Source organism: Hyaena hyaena, unplaced genomic scaffold (genome assembly GCF_003009895.1).
Source record: "Hyaena hyaena isolate Hyena2069 unplaced genomic scaffold, ASM300989v1 scaffold_19, whole genome shotgun sequence".
NCBI lineage: Eukaryota > Metazoa > Chordata > Mammalia > Carnivora > Hyaenidae > Hyaena > Hyaena hyaena.
Genome location: NW_024080651.1, coordinates 530,450 through 550,821, shown reverse-complemented (window position 1 = coordinate 550,821; position 20,372 = coordinate 530,450). Strand labels below are relative to the sequence as shown.

Here is a 20,372-nt window from a genome sequence, read left to right as displayed (position 1 = left end):
CTAAGGCCCCCCTCAGAAACAATCATAACTCCTGCAGATCTATTACCCAGTTACCCTGTAAATGTCCACGGTTCTCTTAGAAGCATCTTTTGAGCCCGGATCGAATGTAATCAGGATCGCGCACTCAACGGACCACTCCTTCCCTCCAGTCTGTTTTAACCTAGAGCGCCTCCTTCTCCCCAACGTCTACTTTCTACCTTCGCACCAGTGACTTATGGAGGACACCAAGACAAGCCAGACGTCTAGAAGCTAACTCCTATTCTGGATTTATCTGTTTGCTTCCTCCCAAGAACATTCAATCTGTTCCTCTAGCTCCGTATCTCCTAGAAGCTGAAAGTTTCTCTCTGAAGACCAGGTTATACTCGAGTCCCACCTCTGGGGGCGGGTATACTCATGAGATGATGGCCTTGGTACGTCTTATTACCCATCCCCCCCCAGGAGGTCCGGTTATTTCTTCTTAGTGATGTGAAAATTACTTGGAAAACTGAGTTGGTGATAATGGAATTTCTCCTTTTCAAATTCCCCATGACACTGCATTTAGCAGGTTCCTGGTCTGACGACCTTCGCCTCCATCAACACTTTCGTTAAGAGTTGCAAGATGGTGGGGCGCTTGGGTGGCTCAGTCAGTTAAGCGTCCGACTTCAGCTCAGGTCATGATCTCACGGTTCGTGGGTTCGAGCCCCGCGTTGGGCTCTGTGCTGACAGCTCAGAGCCTGGAGCCTGTTTCAGATTCTGTGTCTCCCTCTCTCTCTGACCCTCCCCTGCTCACGCTGTCTCTCTCTCTCTCAGAAATAAATAAAACATTAAAAAAAAAAAAAGTTGCAAGATGGTGACTCTCCTAATGCCATCACTCTTGCCACATTCACTTGCTGTAAATCTTCTGTAAGGAAGAATTCTGTCCTGTCAAGTAAAAATTGTGATCACCCCACGTAGCTCTTACAAGAAAGGCAAAAAAAGTGATAAACGCTTTCCCTTTTGGGCTGCCTCCTTTCAGGGACAGAGGTGGAACCATATTTTGACAGTCAGTGGTAACCCATAAGGTGTTTTGTTTTTACCTGTTTTGTTTGGGGACCTCCCTTTTGGCGATCACGGGTACATTAGCCTCCTACCAGTAATATAACATTAGCTCAAACTAGGTAGCTTCGGACCACAGAAATGTATTATCTTACAGCTCTGTAGGTCAGAAGTCTGGAAGGGGTCCCACGAGGCTAAGATCAAGGCCAGCAGAGTTTTGTTCCTAGTGGAGACTCTGTGGGAGCACTTATCTTTACAGGCTTCTAGAAGCCGCCCACACTCCTTGGCCCGTGACCCTGTTCTACCATCCAAGCAGGTAAATGTGGGATCTTCCTTCTCGAGCTACCTCACTCTGTAACCCTCCTCCCTTCCCCTCGATTGTTCTGGGCCCAGCCACAGTAACTCAGGATAATAATCTCTTTATCTTCAAGTCTGCAACATCAGCTGCCTGAATTACATCTGCAATCGTCTTGCCATGGAAGGTTCACATAGTCACAGGTTCGGAGGATTAGGTCATGGACGTTTGGTGGGGGAGGGGCTACTGTTCTGCCCAGCACAACGGTTTGAATATAGGCAGAATATTTTAAACAAGCGCAGCTATATTCCTTTGAAAGTCAAACTGTCCCGCCTTTGGCCAATGGGAACCCCTTCTTCCGGCCTCTGCTTTTGTTAGATAAGGTGCCCACCCGACCCGTCGGACAGTCGGCTCCTTTGTCTGATAAAACAGATACCAGAAGTTCTGGGCTCTTCTTGTCCAGCCCCGCCCAGCCCTCGGGGCCGGTGTGTTTGCGCTGGGTACCTGTGACCATGGGGTAGCAGCTGTTTCTTGGGCTTTTCCCTGACTGGGGCTGAGACATATATATATGTGCTAAGACTGGGAAAAAAAATCATGAGGTTAAAATGACTTTCTGGGGCATCTGGGTGCCTCAGGGGGTTAAGCATCCAACTCCCCATTTCAGCTCAGGTCAGGATCCCATGGTTCGTGAGACTGAGCCCTAAGTAGGGCTCCACACTAACAGCATGGAGCCTGCTTGGGATTCTCTCTCTCTCTCTCTCTCTCTCTCTCTCCCTCTCTGTTCTTCCCCCACTCATGATTTCTCTCAGAATAAACAAACTTAAAACAAATTGTTTTAAAAAATAAAAAATAAAAGTAAAATGACTTTCCAATTCGAATTTAACCTTACAAGGTTTTTACTTGGCTCTTGTCTTATACTCCTGAATCTCTTCATTTACATTTAAGATCTCCGTTCTTATTACACAGCTATATTTATACAGTCTACATGAAGAGATTTTAAACGAACAATAACATTAACACTTCTGCACGCATCCCTATTTATCCTTAAAACACACAGGACACCCCAGCATCGTCTCGCAAAGCTGAAGACGCCCCTCTCTTACTTCCGGGGGTCTATCCGACGACCCCAAAGACGCGCAGGTCAGCACACTCCCTGCTCGGTCGCGGCACTCGCGACTGCCAACACAGGGTTGGGCAAACAATGGTTGTGTGATGTGTCAGCAGTACTGAGCATGACTCTTCGCTGCTAACGAGGACAAGCCGACATGTGTCAGTCGGTGCAGAGGGCAAGCTGTAGAGGCACTCACTAATGTGTTCCTGACAAACACAACTCCATCCCGAAAGGATGCCAACGACCTTTCTGTGTGAAGGTTAAATGCGCACCCTGTTTCGTTCATTTCCCATCACCATTTAGAACATACTACTAACAAATTTAATGTGAAAAATCCTTTATGTATCTAGAGGGAAGGACAAGGCTGCTCAAGCCAAGGGTACCCATGTACCTGCTGATGGAGAGAGAGGGAATTCTGGTTCTTGTTTTTTAAGATAAGGGCACATGTGAAATTACAAAAGGATGCCTACGGTAAGAAAATCTGAAGATCAAAAATGCTGACATGTAGCTTTTCTCAACTTATGACATGGCCATTATTAAAGATAACTAATCCTATTATCGAACATGAAATTTATGACATCTTATCTTTCAAGGAATGACTCACGTATTTATTATTAAATCAGCATCTCCAGGGAAATTCTATGTAAGCACCTCATCAGATCCCTGTAAGTTGACAACCCTTTCTGAGTGAACACCATTCATTTTCGAACTATGTTGGTAATATCTGAAATTGACACTGAGCCTCCACCCAAATCTAAGAACCTTCTTTGCTGGATGATTCATATGGCCAAAGACAGTCTGTAGGTGTCTAGTAAAATGCACCGAGGTTTTTGAGCCCTTGGCTACCAATGTGATCCTGGGCAGTTAGTTTCTCTCTGGACCTGAATTTCCTCCTTCTCAAATGGGGATGATGAAATACTGGAGAGCCGTTTCCAAGAATCTGAAAATAAGGAGGGAGGTTTGCCCTCTGAGCGTAAAAATTTTAAATCAGTCCATCACACAAAGGGCAGAGGAAGGCCAAGGTTTCCTGGGCTGGCTGGCACTTGGCCGTGGCTTCAGTAACTGTTTTATCCAACCCAGGAGGTCTGCCCCCCGCAGTGAGAACAGGAAACACGGCAATATGGAAAGACAGGTCATCCCAGAAGCCATCACTGCCGGGGTATTCAAGCACGTCACATCCAGCATAAAGCCACCCCATGGAGAAGTGACCTGGTCCCAGCATCTGAAACTGACAAGCCTAAGGCCAGACCCTTCCGACCATCGGTCTATAGCCTGTACGGCTCTCCTACCGTCTGGGGACCATTTCACTTTGACATGGGCAACACACAGGAGAGAATGCGTCACACAGCCTTCCAGCATCTGGGCTCCTGGGAAATTCGTGTTGAGTATACAGCAGCAACTTTGATACTGTAGTTAGTGTGGCTTTTCAGATGAATCTACTAGGTGAATTATTGCATCTTTTGGGGGGTGGGAGCCTCTAGCTTCATAGGATTCTACAAGGATCTTTACACACAAGAACAACTGGCCTAGAAGAAGAATATGGGTTAGTCAGGCAGACTTGACAGACTGAAGCGAATTTTATTATAAGAGATGGACAGGGGCGCCTGGGTGGCTTAGTCAGTTAAGCGTCCGACTTCAGCTCAGGTCATGATCTCACGGTTTGTGGGTTCGAGCCCCGCGTCGGGCTCTGTGCTGACAGCCAGCTCAGAGCCTGCAGCCTGCTTCAGATTCTGTGTCTCCCTCTCTCTCTGATCCTCCCCTGCTCACGCTCTCTCTTTCTCTCAAAAACAAATAAACCTTAAAATCCCTTGACCTTACCTGTTAGGGTTAGTTGTTTTATAAATGGAATACAGACACCTCCCTTACCACGCCCCCCCCCAACCAAGTAGCAAAAGCCTCTATTTTGAAAAGAAGATACATCTGAAAATGTCATCTCAGCTTTAGACATTCACATTGCAAAATGAAAGTCTGCAGTATTTAACAGCTGTGTAAATGCCTTCTCATGTAACTTCGAGTTCATTTTTAACTTAAACCCTCATCAAAAGCAATGCAGACATAGGAAATGGAGAGCTCTCTGAAAATATAACCAGAGTGACCTTTCTAGATAGAGAATAAAGAACAATGGACTGACTTAATTACAAAAGCACAAATACCAAGAGCTTGTAACTCAGTAGAGTTTTATTACTGAAGATGTTTGCTGCCTTCCCCAGCAAACCCCTAATGGAATTGTAGGTGTAAGTTGCTGAATATTTTAAACATTAGTCCTAAAATCCTCAGAAGGAGGCTTTTTTGGCATAATTAAAGTTCGTTTTCTCCCTAAAACATTTTAGCCCACAATTTTCCAAGAATTTATACAGGGCCTAGAACACACTTCGCACCCAGCAAGTGGCAGGCAATGTCAAAAGACACATGCTACCCATCCTAGCTTCTAAATCCTGACTAATGGAAATGTTACTCCCCCTGGGGCTCCTGGGTGGCTCAGTCGGTTAAGCGTCCGACTTCGGCTCAGGTCCTGATCTCACGGTTCATGGGTTTGATCCCCGCGTTGGTCTCTGTGCTGACAGCTAGCTCAGAGCCTGGAGCCTGCTTCAGATTCTGTGTCTCCCTCTCTCTCTGACAGCCCCCTGCTCACGCTGTCTGTCTGTCTGTCTGTCTCTCTCTCTCAGAAATAAGTAAAATATCAAAAAATTAAAAAAAAAAAAAAAAGGAAATGTTACTCCCCTAGTCAAACTGGGGTGATGAATTTCAAATCATCGAGGAAGCAAAAATTTTCTCCCCATAATGGATCTTGAGAGAGATTCAACCACACACTTGAAATAAGATTCTTCACCAGTTTTACCATCGCTGAATTAATTAGAGGGATTTTACAGGTATCTTTTTGGTCTCCCTAAACTTTAATATTCTTACACAGCTGGGTCAGATTCAGACGGATGGGCACAGATCACAGAGAGCAGCGTGCAAACTTCAGCTTGATTTGAGGAGTGACTAAAAGGACTGGGGACAGGTTCCTATAAAAGCCACTAGGGGATAGAGTTGCTGCCTTCAGATATTGGAAAATCTACCACTTTTACAGGGATTAAACTTGTCTGCATAACCATGAAAGGAGAGAAAAACATAGTACACAGAATGAATTGCAAGAGAGCTTTCCAACACCACAGAGCTTCCAAAGATGTTCCTCAAAGATGACCCTGCCTGGACGTCAGACAGGGAAGTCACCCATCCATTGCATGACTAAATTGGATGCCCTCCAGGACCTTCTCAAACATGAGATACTACAATGCTATGTTATTAGCATGCAATCTGTTAATGTCGAAGGAATACTGAAAGGAATCACCTTATGCTCAATACCCTGAAGCCAGCTGCTTTTAGGCTATGATTTTTGGTTGATTTTACTGAAGCAAAGACTTCTAAAGGATGAGCTAATTCTCCTAATTGTTTAGTTATCTGTATTTGAGAATAGCATGCTTATGAACTCTTACGTATTAAAGTCAACATAGCCCAGAGCCTGATGGAAATATGATGGATGAATGGATAGACAAATAGATGGATAGATGGATGGGTGGGGGGACGGGTGGGTGGGTGGATGGAAGGAAGGAAGGAAGGAAACATGGATGGATGGAAAGAAGAAAAAGAGGGAGGGAAGAGGGAAAAGGGGAGGGGAGGAAGACAAGAAAGAAAAAGAACCGAGTGGGGGGTACATGGGTGGCTCAGTCAGTTAAGCACCTGACTTCGGCTTGGGTCATGATCTCGCCGTTTGTGAATTCGATCCCCACGATGGGCTCAGAGCCTGAAGCCTGCTTCAGACTCTGTGTCTCCGTCTCTCACTGGCCCTCCCCTGTTCGAGCTCTTTGTCTCTCTCAAAAATAAATAAACATTAAAAAAAATTAAAAAGAACCCAGTGAAGTACCATGTATACAAGGTACCACCACAACGCTAGAAGAAAACTGAGAAAAGATCTGGGAAATTCACTTACTTATGTGTCTAAAGGTCAACATTTGCTCTTTGCTGCCTGGTCAACAAATCAACTTTTCCGAAAGCCTGTGTCTCCAGCCTGCTCCTACAGGGCACGGGTCACAAGGGGGACAAGGGGCTCCATGTGGCTCTGAGCAACACTGCCTTTATCTGCTACGGTTTTGTACTTTCTTAAGGTGCTCCAGTTCGTGCCGCGTATAATCCCTACAATAACTGTCCGTGGTAAATACAAGAAAAATCAGCTTTTAATATTTCGTCCAATCTTTTTCTGAGTCATCAATGTGTGAAATTAATGTCCTCTCTTGTTTACCAATACATTGTAGGGGCACCTGGGGGCTCAGTCGGTGAGGCATGGGACTCTTGGTTTCAGCTCAGGTCATGATCTGACGGTTCGTGGGATGGAGCCCAGTGTCGGTCTCCGTGCTTGGGATTCTCTCCCTCCCTCTCTGTCTCTGTCTCTCTCTCTACACTCCTCCCACCCACCCCCAAAATAAATAACTAAATTTTAAATATATATATATATTGGTGCACCTGGGTGGCTCAGTCGGTTAAGCATCCGACTTCGGCTCAGATCATGATCTCACAGTTTGTGAGTTCGAGCCCCGCATCGGGCTCTGTGCTGACAGCTCAGAGCCTGGAGCCTGCTTCGGATTCTGTGTCTCCCTCTCTCTCTGCTTCTCCCCTGCTCATGTTCTGTCTCTCTCTGTCTCTCAAAAATAAGTAAATGTTAGGGGTATCTGGGTGGCTCAGTCGGTTAAGTATCCGACTTCAGGTCAGGTCATGATCTCACGGTTCGTGGGTTCGAGCCCTGCGTCGGGCTCTGTGCTGACAGCTCAGAGCCTGGAGCCTGCTTGGGATTCTGTGCCTCTCCCTCTCTCTATGCCCCTCCCCTGCTCATGCTCTGTCTCTCTCTCTCAACAATAAATAATAAAATATTAAAAGATATTAAAAGATATATATATATATATGATGGATAGAAAATGCCCAGAGATTTTGGGGTATATGTTATGATAAAAAATGAATAGATATCATACTATACAGACAAGGAACACTACATACAATGAATTTAAGTGACTTATCAAGGGCCCATGGCAAGTTGCCAATGGAATTGGGCCCATACTTTCTGGTTCCTGATCTAGAACTATATCACAATGTGGCACGTGGTAGGGAGGGCACAGGAAAATGAGCCCAGAGATGAAACAGCTGACCAACAAGTTCACTAAGGATGAAAATCAGCCCTAGGTACTTTTGTATCATCAGCTTTTCCTAGACCCCCGAGACCCTAGAAGAAGGAAACGGCAGCAAGCAAGAGTACAGGTCTCGATGCAGGCTGACGGTCACAAAACACCAATGACAGAGTCAGCGAACTGTCCTCTCTGTAAAGCCCCACATAGAAAGTTCTACACCCTGCAGGTGCTCCACGCTGAAGCTGAAGGATTGATGACCCAGAAGAAGACTTCCAAAATTAGAAGAAACATGTACAGGAAAGTCAAGCCCTGGAAAGCCATGGAAAGCCAAGGTATTACTTCTCCCCCTGCAGTTTACAGTAGATCCACAGAGCAATCAAGAATGGCCCACGGGGTGTGAGTGCTGAGCGATGACAAAAGTAAAAGAAGAAAAAGACTAGGGAGCCCTGAGGAGCAGAGAAGCAGGCGGGGGCCTCGTGAGCATGCGTGCAAGTTTCGAAACATGCAAGTGACTTCACAATAGTCAAGTGGAAGCCGCCCCTCCAAGGTGTCCACTGCCCCACTGCCAATGTCCAGGGGAAGATAAAGACAGACGAGGCCACCGCGCGCACACATCTTCATCAAAATATCAGCATCCCTAGCACACACGGTTCACGAACAAAGGAAGACTGTTTGAAGGAGAGTGACTTGTGTTGCGAAGAAAGCCAAAAATATTGCTTTGTCCCTTTACCCTTTTCCCCAAAATGGAAATATCTGGCGGGGATGGGGGGCAGGGGCTGCTCTCTTTTCCAAATAATGACCTACATAGAAATCCTGTTTGGGGATCGGCTTGTGGCAGGGGGTGGGGGGAGGCGGTCTATCACACAGATTTCTCAGCAGCAAGGTTGCAAGGTTGCGCTTCTTGTGCTGAACAGAACAGGCATTTAACCCTCGAGCTCCTCATGGGAAATAAGGAAGAAACTGCTTATCCACTTAGTCATAATTACCGCTTCGCCAGGTCCCCGAGGAATAGCTGTTCTCTATCAGCCTCTGAGGACGGTCCTGACTTTTCAGAAGTTGCAAAAGCAGCCGACAGACACCACCCGCAAGATGATGTTTCCCCAAACGAAAGGTATTGCCGTGTTGCCAGTTCCTTGCAGAAGAAGAGGCGAGGGTGTTCCTCATGCGTGTGGGCCCACCGGCACAGCCAGGAGGAGAGAACCCCCTTCTGGACTATGCTTCGGGGCAGAGGTCCTTAACTGTCCGGATGAGGCTGAGGTTACTCACCAGGCTGCACGACTGCGGGGAATAAATGCACTCATGATGCAAAGTGCCCCGGAGAAGGGAAGCTCTTAATACATGGTAGCTGTTTCGTCCCTAATTGGTGGAAGTCAGCCTTCTCTTAACCTTTTCAGGGCTTCGGAGATCTCAACCTGCTCTCCCGCACTCTGCATTTCCTGCTCTGCTGTGCCACCCACTGTCAGATAAAGACCTACACTGCCCTGCTTTGCGCCCTGACAACTCAGCCAACAGTTCCTAGCTCCTGTCTTGTCCAAACAGATGTTTGGCAAAGCCAAGTTCAGCATACTGAAAAGCACTTTAAAGATGCGGTCTCTAAAAAAAAAAAGATAATAAAAAATAAAAAAAAATAAAGACGCAGTCTCTAAGAACACATTGCGTATAAAAGAAAAAAAAAACGGGATTGTCTGAACCTCAAAGAGATCTCCTGGGCTCTCAGTTCAAAACATTTCACAATGTGTGACTTTGGACAGCTTCTGGGTCCAACACTGATTGCACTGGAACATCTATTTCTAAGAACTGACAACAGGCACAGCTCTTGAATCGTCAAGTCACTGGCACAAACCACCTCTGACCAAGAATAAACTAATATCCGAAAGGTCAGAGCAAATTGCATTTTGAATGTGTACCTTAGGGGAAAAGAGGCAAGAACACCACCTCCGTTTTATACATAGAAACACTCCTCCCGATGAAAGGGAACGCTTTTTTCCTGAAGGCTGTTCATTCTTTCAACATTGACGCTTCAGCTCAAAGTCGGGGGTGGGCGGGGGGGAGGGGGTGCACAGGCACAGAATCCCCTACAACCAAAACAGAGGAACAGTTCAGATCCACCCCCAACCGCTCACGGATTGGAGTCAGGGAAGTTGCTGAAGAAACTCCATTCCTACAAAGAAAACTACAAGGAGGCCGGTATTACCACATTACTATGTATACTCCGGCTAGACGGGTCTTGAAGGAAGTAACTAACAAATTATTGTAACGCACTTAGCAAACCTAACGCATTGGATGATTACAGAACAATAAAGCCATCCAAAACGCTACTGGTCTGTGGTTAAATAGAATCTTCAAGAAACTTAGTAAACATCTTTCTTGGATCAACTGTATATTTCCCACTAGAGTGAAAAAAGAAAAAAGCCCCCTGAAGGACAGGGCTGTGGTCAGGCTCATCATAGTATCTCCATGCCTGGATTGGAGAAACAGCTTCCACAACTACCCACTGAAGTAATGTAAAAAAGGGTATCACAGATGCCCTTAAGGATATTCTAGGAAAGTTACAAAGAATCTTGCAAATGTTATTTTCAGAACTTCCTATCATATTGGAGGAATACTTTAAAAGGACAAGTTTTGCGGGGGCTCCTGGGTGGCTTAGTCGGTTGAGCGTCCGACTTTGGCTTAAGTCATGATATCAGAGTTTGTGAGTTCAAGCCCCACAATCAGGCTCACTGATGTCGGCGTGGAGCCCACTTCAGATCCTCTGTCCCCCACTCTCTCTCTCTGCTCTGCCCCTGCTCGCACTCTCTCTCTCAAAAATAAATATAACATTTAAAAATTTTTAATAATAAATAAATTGGGGCACCTGGGTGGCTTAGTTGGTTACGCATCCAACTTTGGCTCAGGGCATCATCTTGCAGTCTGTGGGTTCAAGCTCAGAGCGTGGAGCCTGCTTCAGATTCTGTCTCTGTCTCTCTCTGCCCCTCACCTGCTCACGCTCTGTCTCTCTCTCTCTCTCTCTCAAAAGAAATCCTTAAAGAAAATTTTTAATAAAAAACAATAAATAAATAAACAATAAACAAACAAACAAAATAAAAGGACAGGCTTTGCAATTAATGATCCAATATTGTCGATCCAATACTGTCGATGTCCCTTAAACAGACACGGGATGCAGGGAAAGGGTCAAGTTCATGTTATTGCACCAAGTCAACTGAACTTCATTCCGTTTGGAAAAGATTAAAATGAGTAACGAGCCTAAAGTAAAGTTGTCTTGATGATCCGGGTTTTAAGAGGCTGACCCTCTGATAAGTCTTAGCTTATGAATTAGACCCTATCAAATAACACCGTCCTTCTGTAACATGGTGTAAGGCAACCGGCAGGCACATCTCAATGCTCATGTTTCTGACAGAGTGTGCACAGGGGGCCCCTGGGTCACAGTTTTCTCTTCCCAACAGATCCCATTATCAGCTACATTAACTCAACAAATGTTTCAGTAAACTGAAGCAGCTATGTAATCTGAACGAATAGTCAGCTATTACGGGATTTTACACTCACTGGTTCGTTAATTAAATAATGTGTCAACATAACAAAAGGTTGCCTCTGTGCTATCTCAGAGATGCAAAATGGGGGGGGGGGGGCAGGAAAGTCCATCTTCTGAGACTCTCCCCTAATAGGCACGGGACCAGGAAGACCTAACCTTTCATTTAAATTAGCTAGAGGAGCACCTGGGTGGCTCAGTGGGAGGTCAGGATCTCGCAGTTCCTGGGTCCCAGCCCTGAGCTGGGCTCTGTGCTGACAGCTCAGAGCCTGGAGCCTGCTTTGGTTTCTGTGTCTCCCTCTCTCTCCGCCCCTCCCCCACTCACATTCTGTATCTCTCTGTCTCTCAAAATTAAATAAACATTTAAAAAGTTTTTTTTAAATAAATAAACAAATTAGCTAGATATGATGTAGTCCTGCTTTTCTGGTTAAAACTGCAGAAGGGGCAAAACACCTAGAATGAGGAAGCCTGCAGAATACTACAGTGATTTCAAATAATCGGCTGGAAATAAAAAGTCACTGGTGACAGACCAACGGCAAGTGTTATGCTCGTCACTGACATACTAAAACGACAAACCTAAACATCTTTTTCGGGAACAGCAAAGACTGGTGATCACAGGCTTCCCTCCAAAATGAAGCTGAAAGAGAAAAACTCTTTATCAGAAAACATCTGACCACCATCCTTTACCAACAGAGTGAAATCACACTAGTCTTTTGAACCATTTTGCGGAGGCATTTTAAAATGAAAATTACCTTTCTTACCAGATGGAGAAATCCCCCAGCCTCCCACCCTTACCCCAGCAGGTAGCTAGCACTGCCCGCCATCCAGTGGTAGATAAAAATCTGCAAGATGTTTTAGTTGATAATCTCACAGCAGCAAGGGAGTGGCAGTTACTATGCAAATGGTCACATTACAAAACTAGAGTGAAAGCCACTGGAGATAAATACAAAACACATTAGAAGCCTTGGAGGAGGTGCCAATAGCCTAATTTAAGAGTCTATTTTTCAAAAATAGCAACAGAATAATAATTACTAAGAGCCATTTCCTAAAATTACTCTCCTGTTGATATTTCTCAATTCTAAAATGTCATGAGAAATATGCTCCCAGTTCTGCCTTAAAAGAAAGCGTCACCAAAGAATACCACCAAAAAAACAGAGTCGTTCATACACGGAAGTGAATACCCAAAACATGTAAGTATGTTCTTAAGAGGGACACCGAAAAAGCAGAAGTCACATTAAGTTCAAAATACCACATACACACACACACACACACACACACGAAGATAAGTTCCTAATTTTAATATTATAGTCTGTCCTCCCAAAACTACCCATGAGCTAAGATTTGTCAGTTTTCCGTATAGAGACTCTATATATTTAGGACTCCTTGCCCTTTAGGAAAAGTAGAAAAGGCAAAAGAGAAAGGAATTAAGTAGTGTATACCATAGTTATAAAAATGCAGTTTTTAAAAAAAAAAATGCAGTTTTTTAAAAATTGAAATCCAGCCTTGACTTGGGGGTTCTTGTTTTACTTAGCTCCCCATTTGCCAAAAATTCTAAACAGCATTGATTTTCAACAAGCTTCAGATAAGTGAGACTCTGGAAGAGGAGTGTTAATTTCACAATACTCCAAAAGGTCTCTGCTCTCCCCCAGCTTTTCCCTGCTTGGCATCCCTCTTGAAAGAGCACACCCTGCAAAACCAAGGAGATGCATGGGCTAACAAAAAGGGCAAGCAAGCCAAAAATATCTTGCACGTATTCATTTACAGTTTGTGTTTTCACAACAAGTAGCTCAAAGGACTGATAATTTTCTCTGTCACAGGGATCAGGCTCACAAAACGGACTTGGAAAAATTATCTGGTGATCACTTCGCATTAAAACAAAGATTGTTTTCTTCTGTCAAGGCAACCATTGGAGCAAGCTTGGCTGTGTGATGCCTGAAACACTGATGCTGGCAAAAGGAGAATAGCTTTGGTGGAGATTCTCATATTTTATCAAACTGCAGGGTTTCAAATTCACCACAAAGAAGGTGCCTCTTTACCGTCAGTTCTACCAAGAGCTATTTAGCACATTCACTATAGAACTCATGACGGTGTTAATCAGAAAAGAAGCTAAGAGGGGGGAAAAAATCCAACCCGAATCTTTTGATACACTATCTGAAACTCGACGAATCTGACCATCTTTTCTGGGGTAGCGCTAATGACTCGAGCCAGTAAAGTCTTTAACTGGTTCCATCGATAATAAAACCATTTTCGAGATAAAATTACAACTTGGTGTGGCCCTCATTAAAGCCCCTCACCAATTCAATCGGGCCCTTCTTTGGTAATTTAAACAACAAATTCTGTCTGGAATCAACCTTTCAATGTGCGTTTGCAGTGAATCCCATTTCAACCTTTAAATAAAGTACCACCGGAGGATCCGCAAGTTGAGGAGAGCCGCTTAGGCGATAGGCTTGGCACCAAAAAGAAAACTGTGTGGGTCACAAGCCACTCATCGCTGCCCTGAGGGGCAGAAAAGAGGAAAAGCGAGGAGGATAGGAAGCAGAGTAGACTGGACCTCAAGGGGTGAAAGCACTGAAAACTGCACTTTAAGTACCGGGGACAAAGGCAAGAAGCCCGCACTCCCCAGCTAAGGGGCCCACGGGGAGCTGAGGAGAGGACGCAGTCGGCAACAGGGGCAGCAGGGACCAGAGAAGGAACGCGCAGGATGCAGCACGGGGGAGCCACAGGCTCCGGGCAGAAGGGCCCATGAGGATGGGGCTGGAGGGGCGACAGAGATGGGGCAGAAGGGAGAGGGATGGGGCTGGAAGGGCAGGCTTGGGGCAGGGGGGAGCCGGGGCAGGGGAGCATTGAGGACCACAGGGATGGGACCGGAGGGGGCGACAGGGATGGAGCCGGTCCAGCCAAGTCACAACCACCTCCCGGCAGCCCGTTGCTGGGTCGCTCCTGCGCGCGGGGCGCCACGCTGGTCACTCTGGGGCGCTCTCTCCCGGAGTCCCCCCCACCCCACCCCAGGAGCCCTCTGATGCCCATTTCAGAGACGGGAACGGTGAGGCTGAGGGTCGGGGAAGGAGAACAGCAGCGGCCGACCCTCCCGGACACAGGGGGTCGCTGGCGGCCGCCGAGAGCGGCGGCGCGGAGGGCGGTGCGGACCCGGGTGGCCGGTACCTGGGCTCGGGCAGCACGATCTTCTTGCTGGCGCGGGCGGCCGGGGTGGCCTTGCTCTTCTCCATCGCCATCAGGTAGCTAACATCGGCCAGCACGGCCTCTAGGTCCGCCATGTTGGCGACCGGCGGCGGCGGCGGCGGCGGCGGCGGCGGTGGCGGCGACTCCTCGGGACCCGGACGGGACGCGCTCCTGCCGCCGCCGCCCGCCGCGCCCCGACGTGGGGGGGCCGCCCCGGGGCAGCCCCCCCGCGCGCGCTCCCGCCCGCGCGCCCCCGCGCCCCGCTCGGCGCGCCGCAGCCTCGCGCCCGCCGGGGCCGCCGCGCACCGCCCCGCCCCCCGCGCGCGCCCCCGCCCGCCGCCCCGCGCACGCGCCGCCGCCCCCGCCCCTCTCGCCGGGGGTCGGCGGGGAGCGCGCGCCCCGCGGTCGGAGTCCCTAGGCTGGCGGGTGTAGCTGCCCTACCGGCCCAGCCCTGGTCTCCTGACCGAGTGCCCGCGGGCACCGTCCCGCCCTCCCTTCGGGGTGGCCACGGGGGACTTCCTCTCCTCCTCCTCCCCTCCCTCCCCCCCCTCTTCCCTACTTCCCGCCTCCAGCTCCAAGCGCGCTCACGCCCCCTGTCCTCAGGACCCCTGCCAGCAGGGTGTACCCTGGACCCGACGCCCACCAGCCAGGAGGCAGTGGGGAGCTCCCCGGGCCCAGGACACGCTAGTTCTCAAACCGGACACTGTCAGTCAGCATTCCTGCGGGAGGCCTGGGGTGGCCCCCAAAAAGCCCGTGCCCCACCTGTTCCCGCAGGGGCCGACGAAGCCCGGATCCCATCCGGGCCACCCTTCAACAGCACCCAGCAGGCCGGCCCCCCCAAGCCTCGCGCCTGACCCCAAACAGCCTCGCTTGTAAACTCGTCCAGGAAAAACCTAAAAGCTGGAGAAACTTGCTTGTCTCCTGCTAAACTGGGCGAAGTTAGGGGTGAGAGCTCCCACGGGAGCTGCCCTTAAGGAGCCCCCTGACGGAGGAGCGCTCCCTCTGGTCAAGGTGGGTCCTCTCCCTTGCACTCAGGTGAGATGTTGGAGTTTGGAGGGTACCGTGGTCGCTGAGAACGAGAAGTAGACGTCTGGCTCTTGGGGTTTTACCATCAGTTAAAGAGACCATTAGGAAGCACCCAGTGTGCGCAGGGGCCACCGCGGGGGTGATTTGGGGAAGTGGAAAAGCGAGAACCCAAATACCAAGGCAGGAGGGAATTTCCAGCTTCCTGATCCTCAGTCTCGGTCTTGGTCTCTGCGTCTGCCCGCCACCACCCACCCCAGCCTGAGGTTTTCATTGCTTCTTAGTTTTCCCCAGCGGTACACACAATTCCGGTTTAGAACCCATGTGGGACTCTGGCTGGAGTGGTGGGAAGGGACACCCAGGAAGTCCTAAGAAGACCCGAGCTGGGAATTCTTTTTTTTTTTTTTTAATTTATTTATTAATTTTGAGGGGGTGGGGGGAGCGAGGGACAGAGAGGGAGAGAGAGAATCCCAAGCAGGCTCCATGCTGTCAGTGCAGAGCCCAATGAAGGGCTCGAACCCAAGAACTGGGAGATCATGACCAGAGCCGAAATCAAGAGTCTGTGCTCAAGAGCCTGAGCCACCCAGGCGCCCCTGGGAATTAATTTCTTTCAATCCCCCTGAATTCGTGCCCATCTGTCACATTGCACCAGGAGCCTAGACTCAGTACGCAGTGAGTAACTGTCCTGTCAATAGCTTACAGGGTTAACGGAGTTCACCAGAAGTGGCTCGGGTCCAGTTTGAGGCATTAAATGTAATGTCACGGCAGAAGCAGCCACTCCTGGGTCATCTTGAAGAATGACAGCCCTCTTTCTCCCTCCCTCCCTTACCCCATGCCCCCGCCCCCATCTGTTTCCCAGTTATGCCTGCCATCCCAATTGGCCAGTTTTACCAGATACTTCTCAAGATCTAAGGCACGATATTGGTAAAGTTGTCCAGAAAAGGATAAGAAGGACGTAAGGAGCCGGAACATGAGTCAAAGGAGCTCGGCCGCGCAGCAGAGCCAGCACGAGCAAGATGCACTGATGAGACAAAGATCTGCGTGAGCCAAGTGTCGACCTTTCATCTTCTCCCCACTTTTTTTGTCTTTTGCCTAAAAATGGGAACACAGAATGTCTTGTCAAAGGTCACCCCAGGAGGAGAGGGTAAGTTCCCCAAAGAAGTGTTAACACATTTTCATGACTTAGTGAGCACGATCGATGCGTTTCAAGATGTCTTTTGATCACTCAAGCTTTCTCATGATCAGATCCTGAAATACTTACGTCTTGCCTACTTTTTCATGATCTTGCAAGAGCTGAGATTTTTAACCTTGCCTCTGTCGTCAGTTAAGAATTTGGGGGGCAGTTGTGCTTGTTTTGTTTGGGGGGGCAAGGGGGTTGGGGTGTGTGTGTGTGTGTGTGCTGCACGCGCGCTTGCGTAGCAAGGTGTAATAAACCTGCAACAAGAGACACACAACTGAATTCAAATCCTTCCTCGGCTCTGACTGGCCGGGTGATTTCAGGAGCAACATATGCCACCTTGCCTGACATCCAGGGGGTCCCCGACAAAGATCACTGCACTTCCTCTATTGGTTTTGCTTCATTTTACCCTGGCATGCGAGAGGAGATACTGAAACTAGTTACTCAGTCATTACACTTGAAGCAGGAAGACCCTTTACCAAAAATAACATCCCCCTAGGGCTTTTCGAGGAACCAAAATTGGCACAAATGATCAGCGGCCATAAACATAAGCAATTACTCTTCTAGGAGAAAGAACAGGGAGTCCAGGATTGGGTCCCCTAACTGCGGTCGCTTCACCATCAGAGTCAGCTGACTGAGCACTCAGAGGTATTTTTCCTTGGTATTAATAGTGTGCGAACCTTGTTTCCCTGGCTTTTCTCTCCTTGGCTTTTTCCACCCCCTCCTCTCTTTCTTTCCCTTGACTCCCTTAATGCTGAACAGCTTTCTGTGTTCACTGCAAACAAAAGGCGCTAATGAGAGTGATGAAGCTGTCATAAGTGACCTGTTAGAGACTGTTGCTAAACACCATGGCCAGCCTGCAATCATTACCATGAGCAGAGAAAACAAAGGGCAGCCCATTTGTACCAGGCTGCCTATCACACCCCTTGCAAATAATTACGGTCCCTCCCTCCCCTTCCCCCAGATGATTTAAATGGCTTTGGGTCCCACTGCCTATGACAATAGATGAAACTCCTAAGTTCCTACAAGGTTCATAGCGTTCTCTCTTCTCTGTTCCCTTTTATGAGTTTCCAGAAAATGTAGCCAAGATGGCTACATTAAAGTGCATACTCTCCAGGGTTAATTTTGATAGCCACTTCATAGGAAAAAGCCAAGTAGAGAGCTAACTGGTCTTTTTTGTTTTAGATTCCGGGCTGAGCTGGGACTACCTACTCATAGAGAGAATCCCCAGACTATAAAAGGTGGGGAGGAGTGGGGACCGTGAAGTGAGGGATGTTCCTGGAAATTAATCAAGCCCGCAGGAAAAAAAAGTCAACTCGAAGACCCGAATGGGCCGATGTTGGAGACCAGCAGAACATGCCTAACCTTCATTTATTAATATTGCAATATTTAAGGGGTGCCTGGGTGGCTTAGTCGGTTAAGCGTCCGACTTTCGCTTAGGTCATGATCTTGCGGTTCGTGGGTTCGAGCCCCGCGTCGGGCTCTGTGCTGACTGCCAGCTCAGAGCCTGGAGCCTGTTTCCAATTCTGTGTCTCCCTCTCTCTCTGACCCTCCCCTGCTCACGCTGTCTCTCTCTCTCTCCTAGAAATAAATAAAAATATTAAAAAAAATATATTGCAATATTTAATTCAGTCACTACTGAGAGTGACATGATTGTGTTGTAAGCATGTGTGTCATAAGTGCTACCCAAAGAGCAATACACACCGTTGGCATTTGAATGGGTTTATTCCCAATCTTCTCACTCTGTAAAGTCTGCAGGCATTTCCAGCACACAGACAGGTGATCCCATTTCACCTGTAGCCTTGATCACAGTCCCACTTCTTGTTGCGTGCATCATAGGTAGGCCCTGCTTTTATTTTATCAGCAAAGCTTTACAAACCTTAATGGCGGCCCTATGCGTAGCAGCCCAGTACTTTAAAAGACCTGTCGGGAGATCGATACCAAGCATTGGTTTGCATGGCATTGAAGTCCCTTCCTTTAAATATGTAGGTGATGGGGCGCCTGGGTGGCTCAGTCGGTTAAACCTCCAACTTCGGCTCAGGTCATGATCTCGTGGTCCATGAGTTCGAGCCCCGCATTGTGCTCTGTGATGACAGCTCAGAGCCTGGAGCGTGCTTCGGAGTCTGTGTCTCTCTTTCTCTCTGCCCCTCCCCTGCTCTCTCTCTCTTTCAAAAATAGAAAAACTTTAAAAATAAATAAGTAAATAAATGTGTAAGTGGAAACGCATTTCTCTACGAGGACCCCGGGTCAAGGAGTCCCTCTCTAAGAAGAAGCCATAGGGTGTTGTGGGCTCAGGAGCCTGATGGCCTGGATTGGAACTCCAGTGCCAGTACTTCTGAGCTGTGTGACCTTAGACAAGTCGCTTAATCTCTCTGTGCCTCAGCACTCTCTCAGCAGTATTAACGGCATTGGTAGGAGAACAATGTTGTGGCACCATGAAAAGCACTTAGAATACCGTCTGACACATAAAAAGCACTCAAAAAAATTTATCACTGATCCTTTCCTCATCGCTGTTGGGAGCTTCTCTATGTCATGCAAGGCATGATGGGAAGAGCCTCGTCCCGGAAGCAAGAAGCCACACGGAATGCGACCCCCTGACTCCGGCATGGCTGAAAAACTGGAACCAAGCCTCTCACGCCGTTTAAATCCCACGGCCCACCCCTGCCTAGCAAAGGAATCGAATGAGCTAGTGCCTCACATCCCATCAGATTCTAAAGTTCTCTGGATTTGTGTCATCCCACAGCGAACCCCTTTGCACGGTGAAGGCTACGGATGCCCCCTCCCGATAGCGCAACATCTTGCGGGTTCGGTTTTCCAGTCTCAGGCAATACTCAGGGCGATAACCCTTCCTGTCGCCACAACCCACAGGTGAGAGGGGCAACCCATCAGCGGGTTTCTAGAAGCGAGCACCACAGTATTTGTTCCTCCGGCATCTGCCCTTGGCACTCCTGACCTGGCTTAATAAATATGTGTTGAATGAATAAGTGAGTGAATGAATGGATGAACAGATGAATGACACAAAAGATTATAGATTCTTTGCCTCCGAGAGCCTTCTACCAGAGATCATCTAAAGGGAGAGAAAAATGCTATTTAAAACTGCAAGTGTTGTACGAAGACAGATACATTGTGATAAAGGATGAGCCCTGGCGGCTGGGTCCCTGCTGGGCCTGGTGGCTGCTAATGGCCTAGAAGGGCTCTCGAGCAGCTAGAGCCCCGAGAGGGCTCTACAAAGGTGGGTCTGGAGGCTTTAAGCCCGGGCATGGAGATCAAGCCCAATCTGAGAAAAGCCACCATAGACCCCAATCTGCTAAGAAAAATCCTATGGCCTCCTCTGTCACACCCTTCAAACACAAACCATTTGGGGCACACCACGTGGGCCAGTGGCTGCAGGGGACCAGTGATCCTACCCCCCGCCCCCTCAGCCAGCATCTCATTTTCACCCAGCCAGTTCTGTTTCTTCCCTCCCTGCTGGAGGCCAGAGCTTCCCAACTGGTCTCATTGGGTCAGAGCTCACGGGTGTTGACTCCAACCAGGTATAGACTCTGAAACAAAATCCTGGTCACTGGGCCAGCCTGGGCATGACCCCCATCTAAGAGGACCCCTCCCCCCCAGGAGCCACCAGAAAGGTGATTACAGGCACTGGCCTAGAGCACTCCCAGACACCTAGGTGCTGACATTGCCGATGTGCAGATTCAGATTCAGAAAGTCACGGAAGGGGCCTGAGAATCTGCATTTCTCGCAAGCCCTGACCCCCTGGGCCTTGAGGAGGAGGCCCCACCCCAAGCCGACCGAATGGGGAACCTGCACTGACAGCCGAGGGATTCCCGTGGTTAAAGGGTGAGAAGGTCACCCTGGACCCTTTAGTTCAGGCATACACCGTGGGAGAC

At 48.4% G+C, this 20,372-nt stretch overlaps 1 protein-coding gene and 1 long non-coding RNA gene across 2 annotated transcripts in view; one reads left to right on the top strand and one right to left on the bottom strand.

The window, feature by feature from the left end:
• The window catches only part of LOC120227253 (beta-adrenergic receptor kinase 2-like), a 43,739-nt gene extending 29,225 nt beyond the window's left edge, over positions 1-14,514 (bottom strand). Inside the window, exon 1 of the mRNA XM_039225401.1 lies at positions 14,268-14,514. Within this exon, the coding sequence (XP_039081332.1) occupies positions 14,268-14,380 (113 nt within the window). The 5' untranslated portion in view covers positions 14,381-14,514. The remainder of the gene's footprint in view (positions 1-14,267) is intronic.
• A 1,606-nt stretch (positions 14,515-16,120) lies between these two features.
• LOC120227855 lies at positions 16,121-19,466 on the top strand. The gene is made up of 3 exons (XR_005527351.1): positions 16,121-16,452; positions 17,053-17,133; positions 19,229-19,466. It is a non-coding gene; the product is annotated as an uncharacterized LOC120227855 (long non-coding RNA).
• Positions 19,467-20,372: the final 906 nt, after the last annotated feature.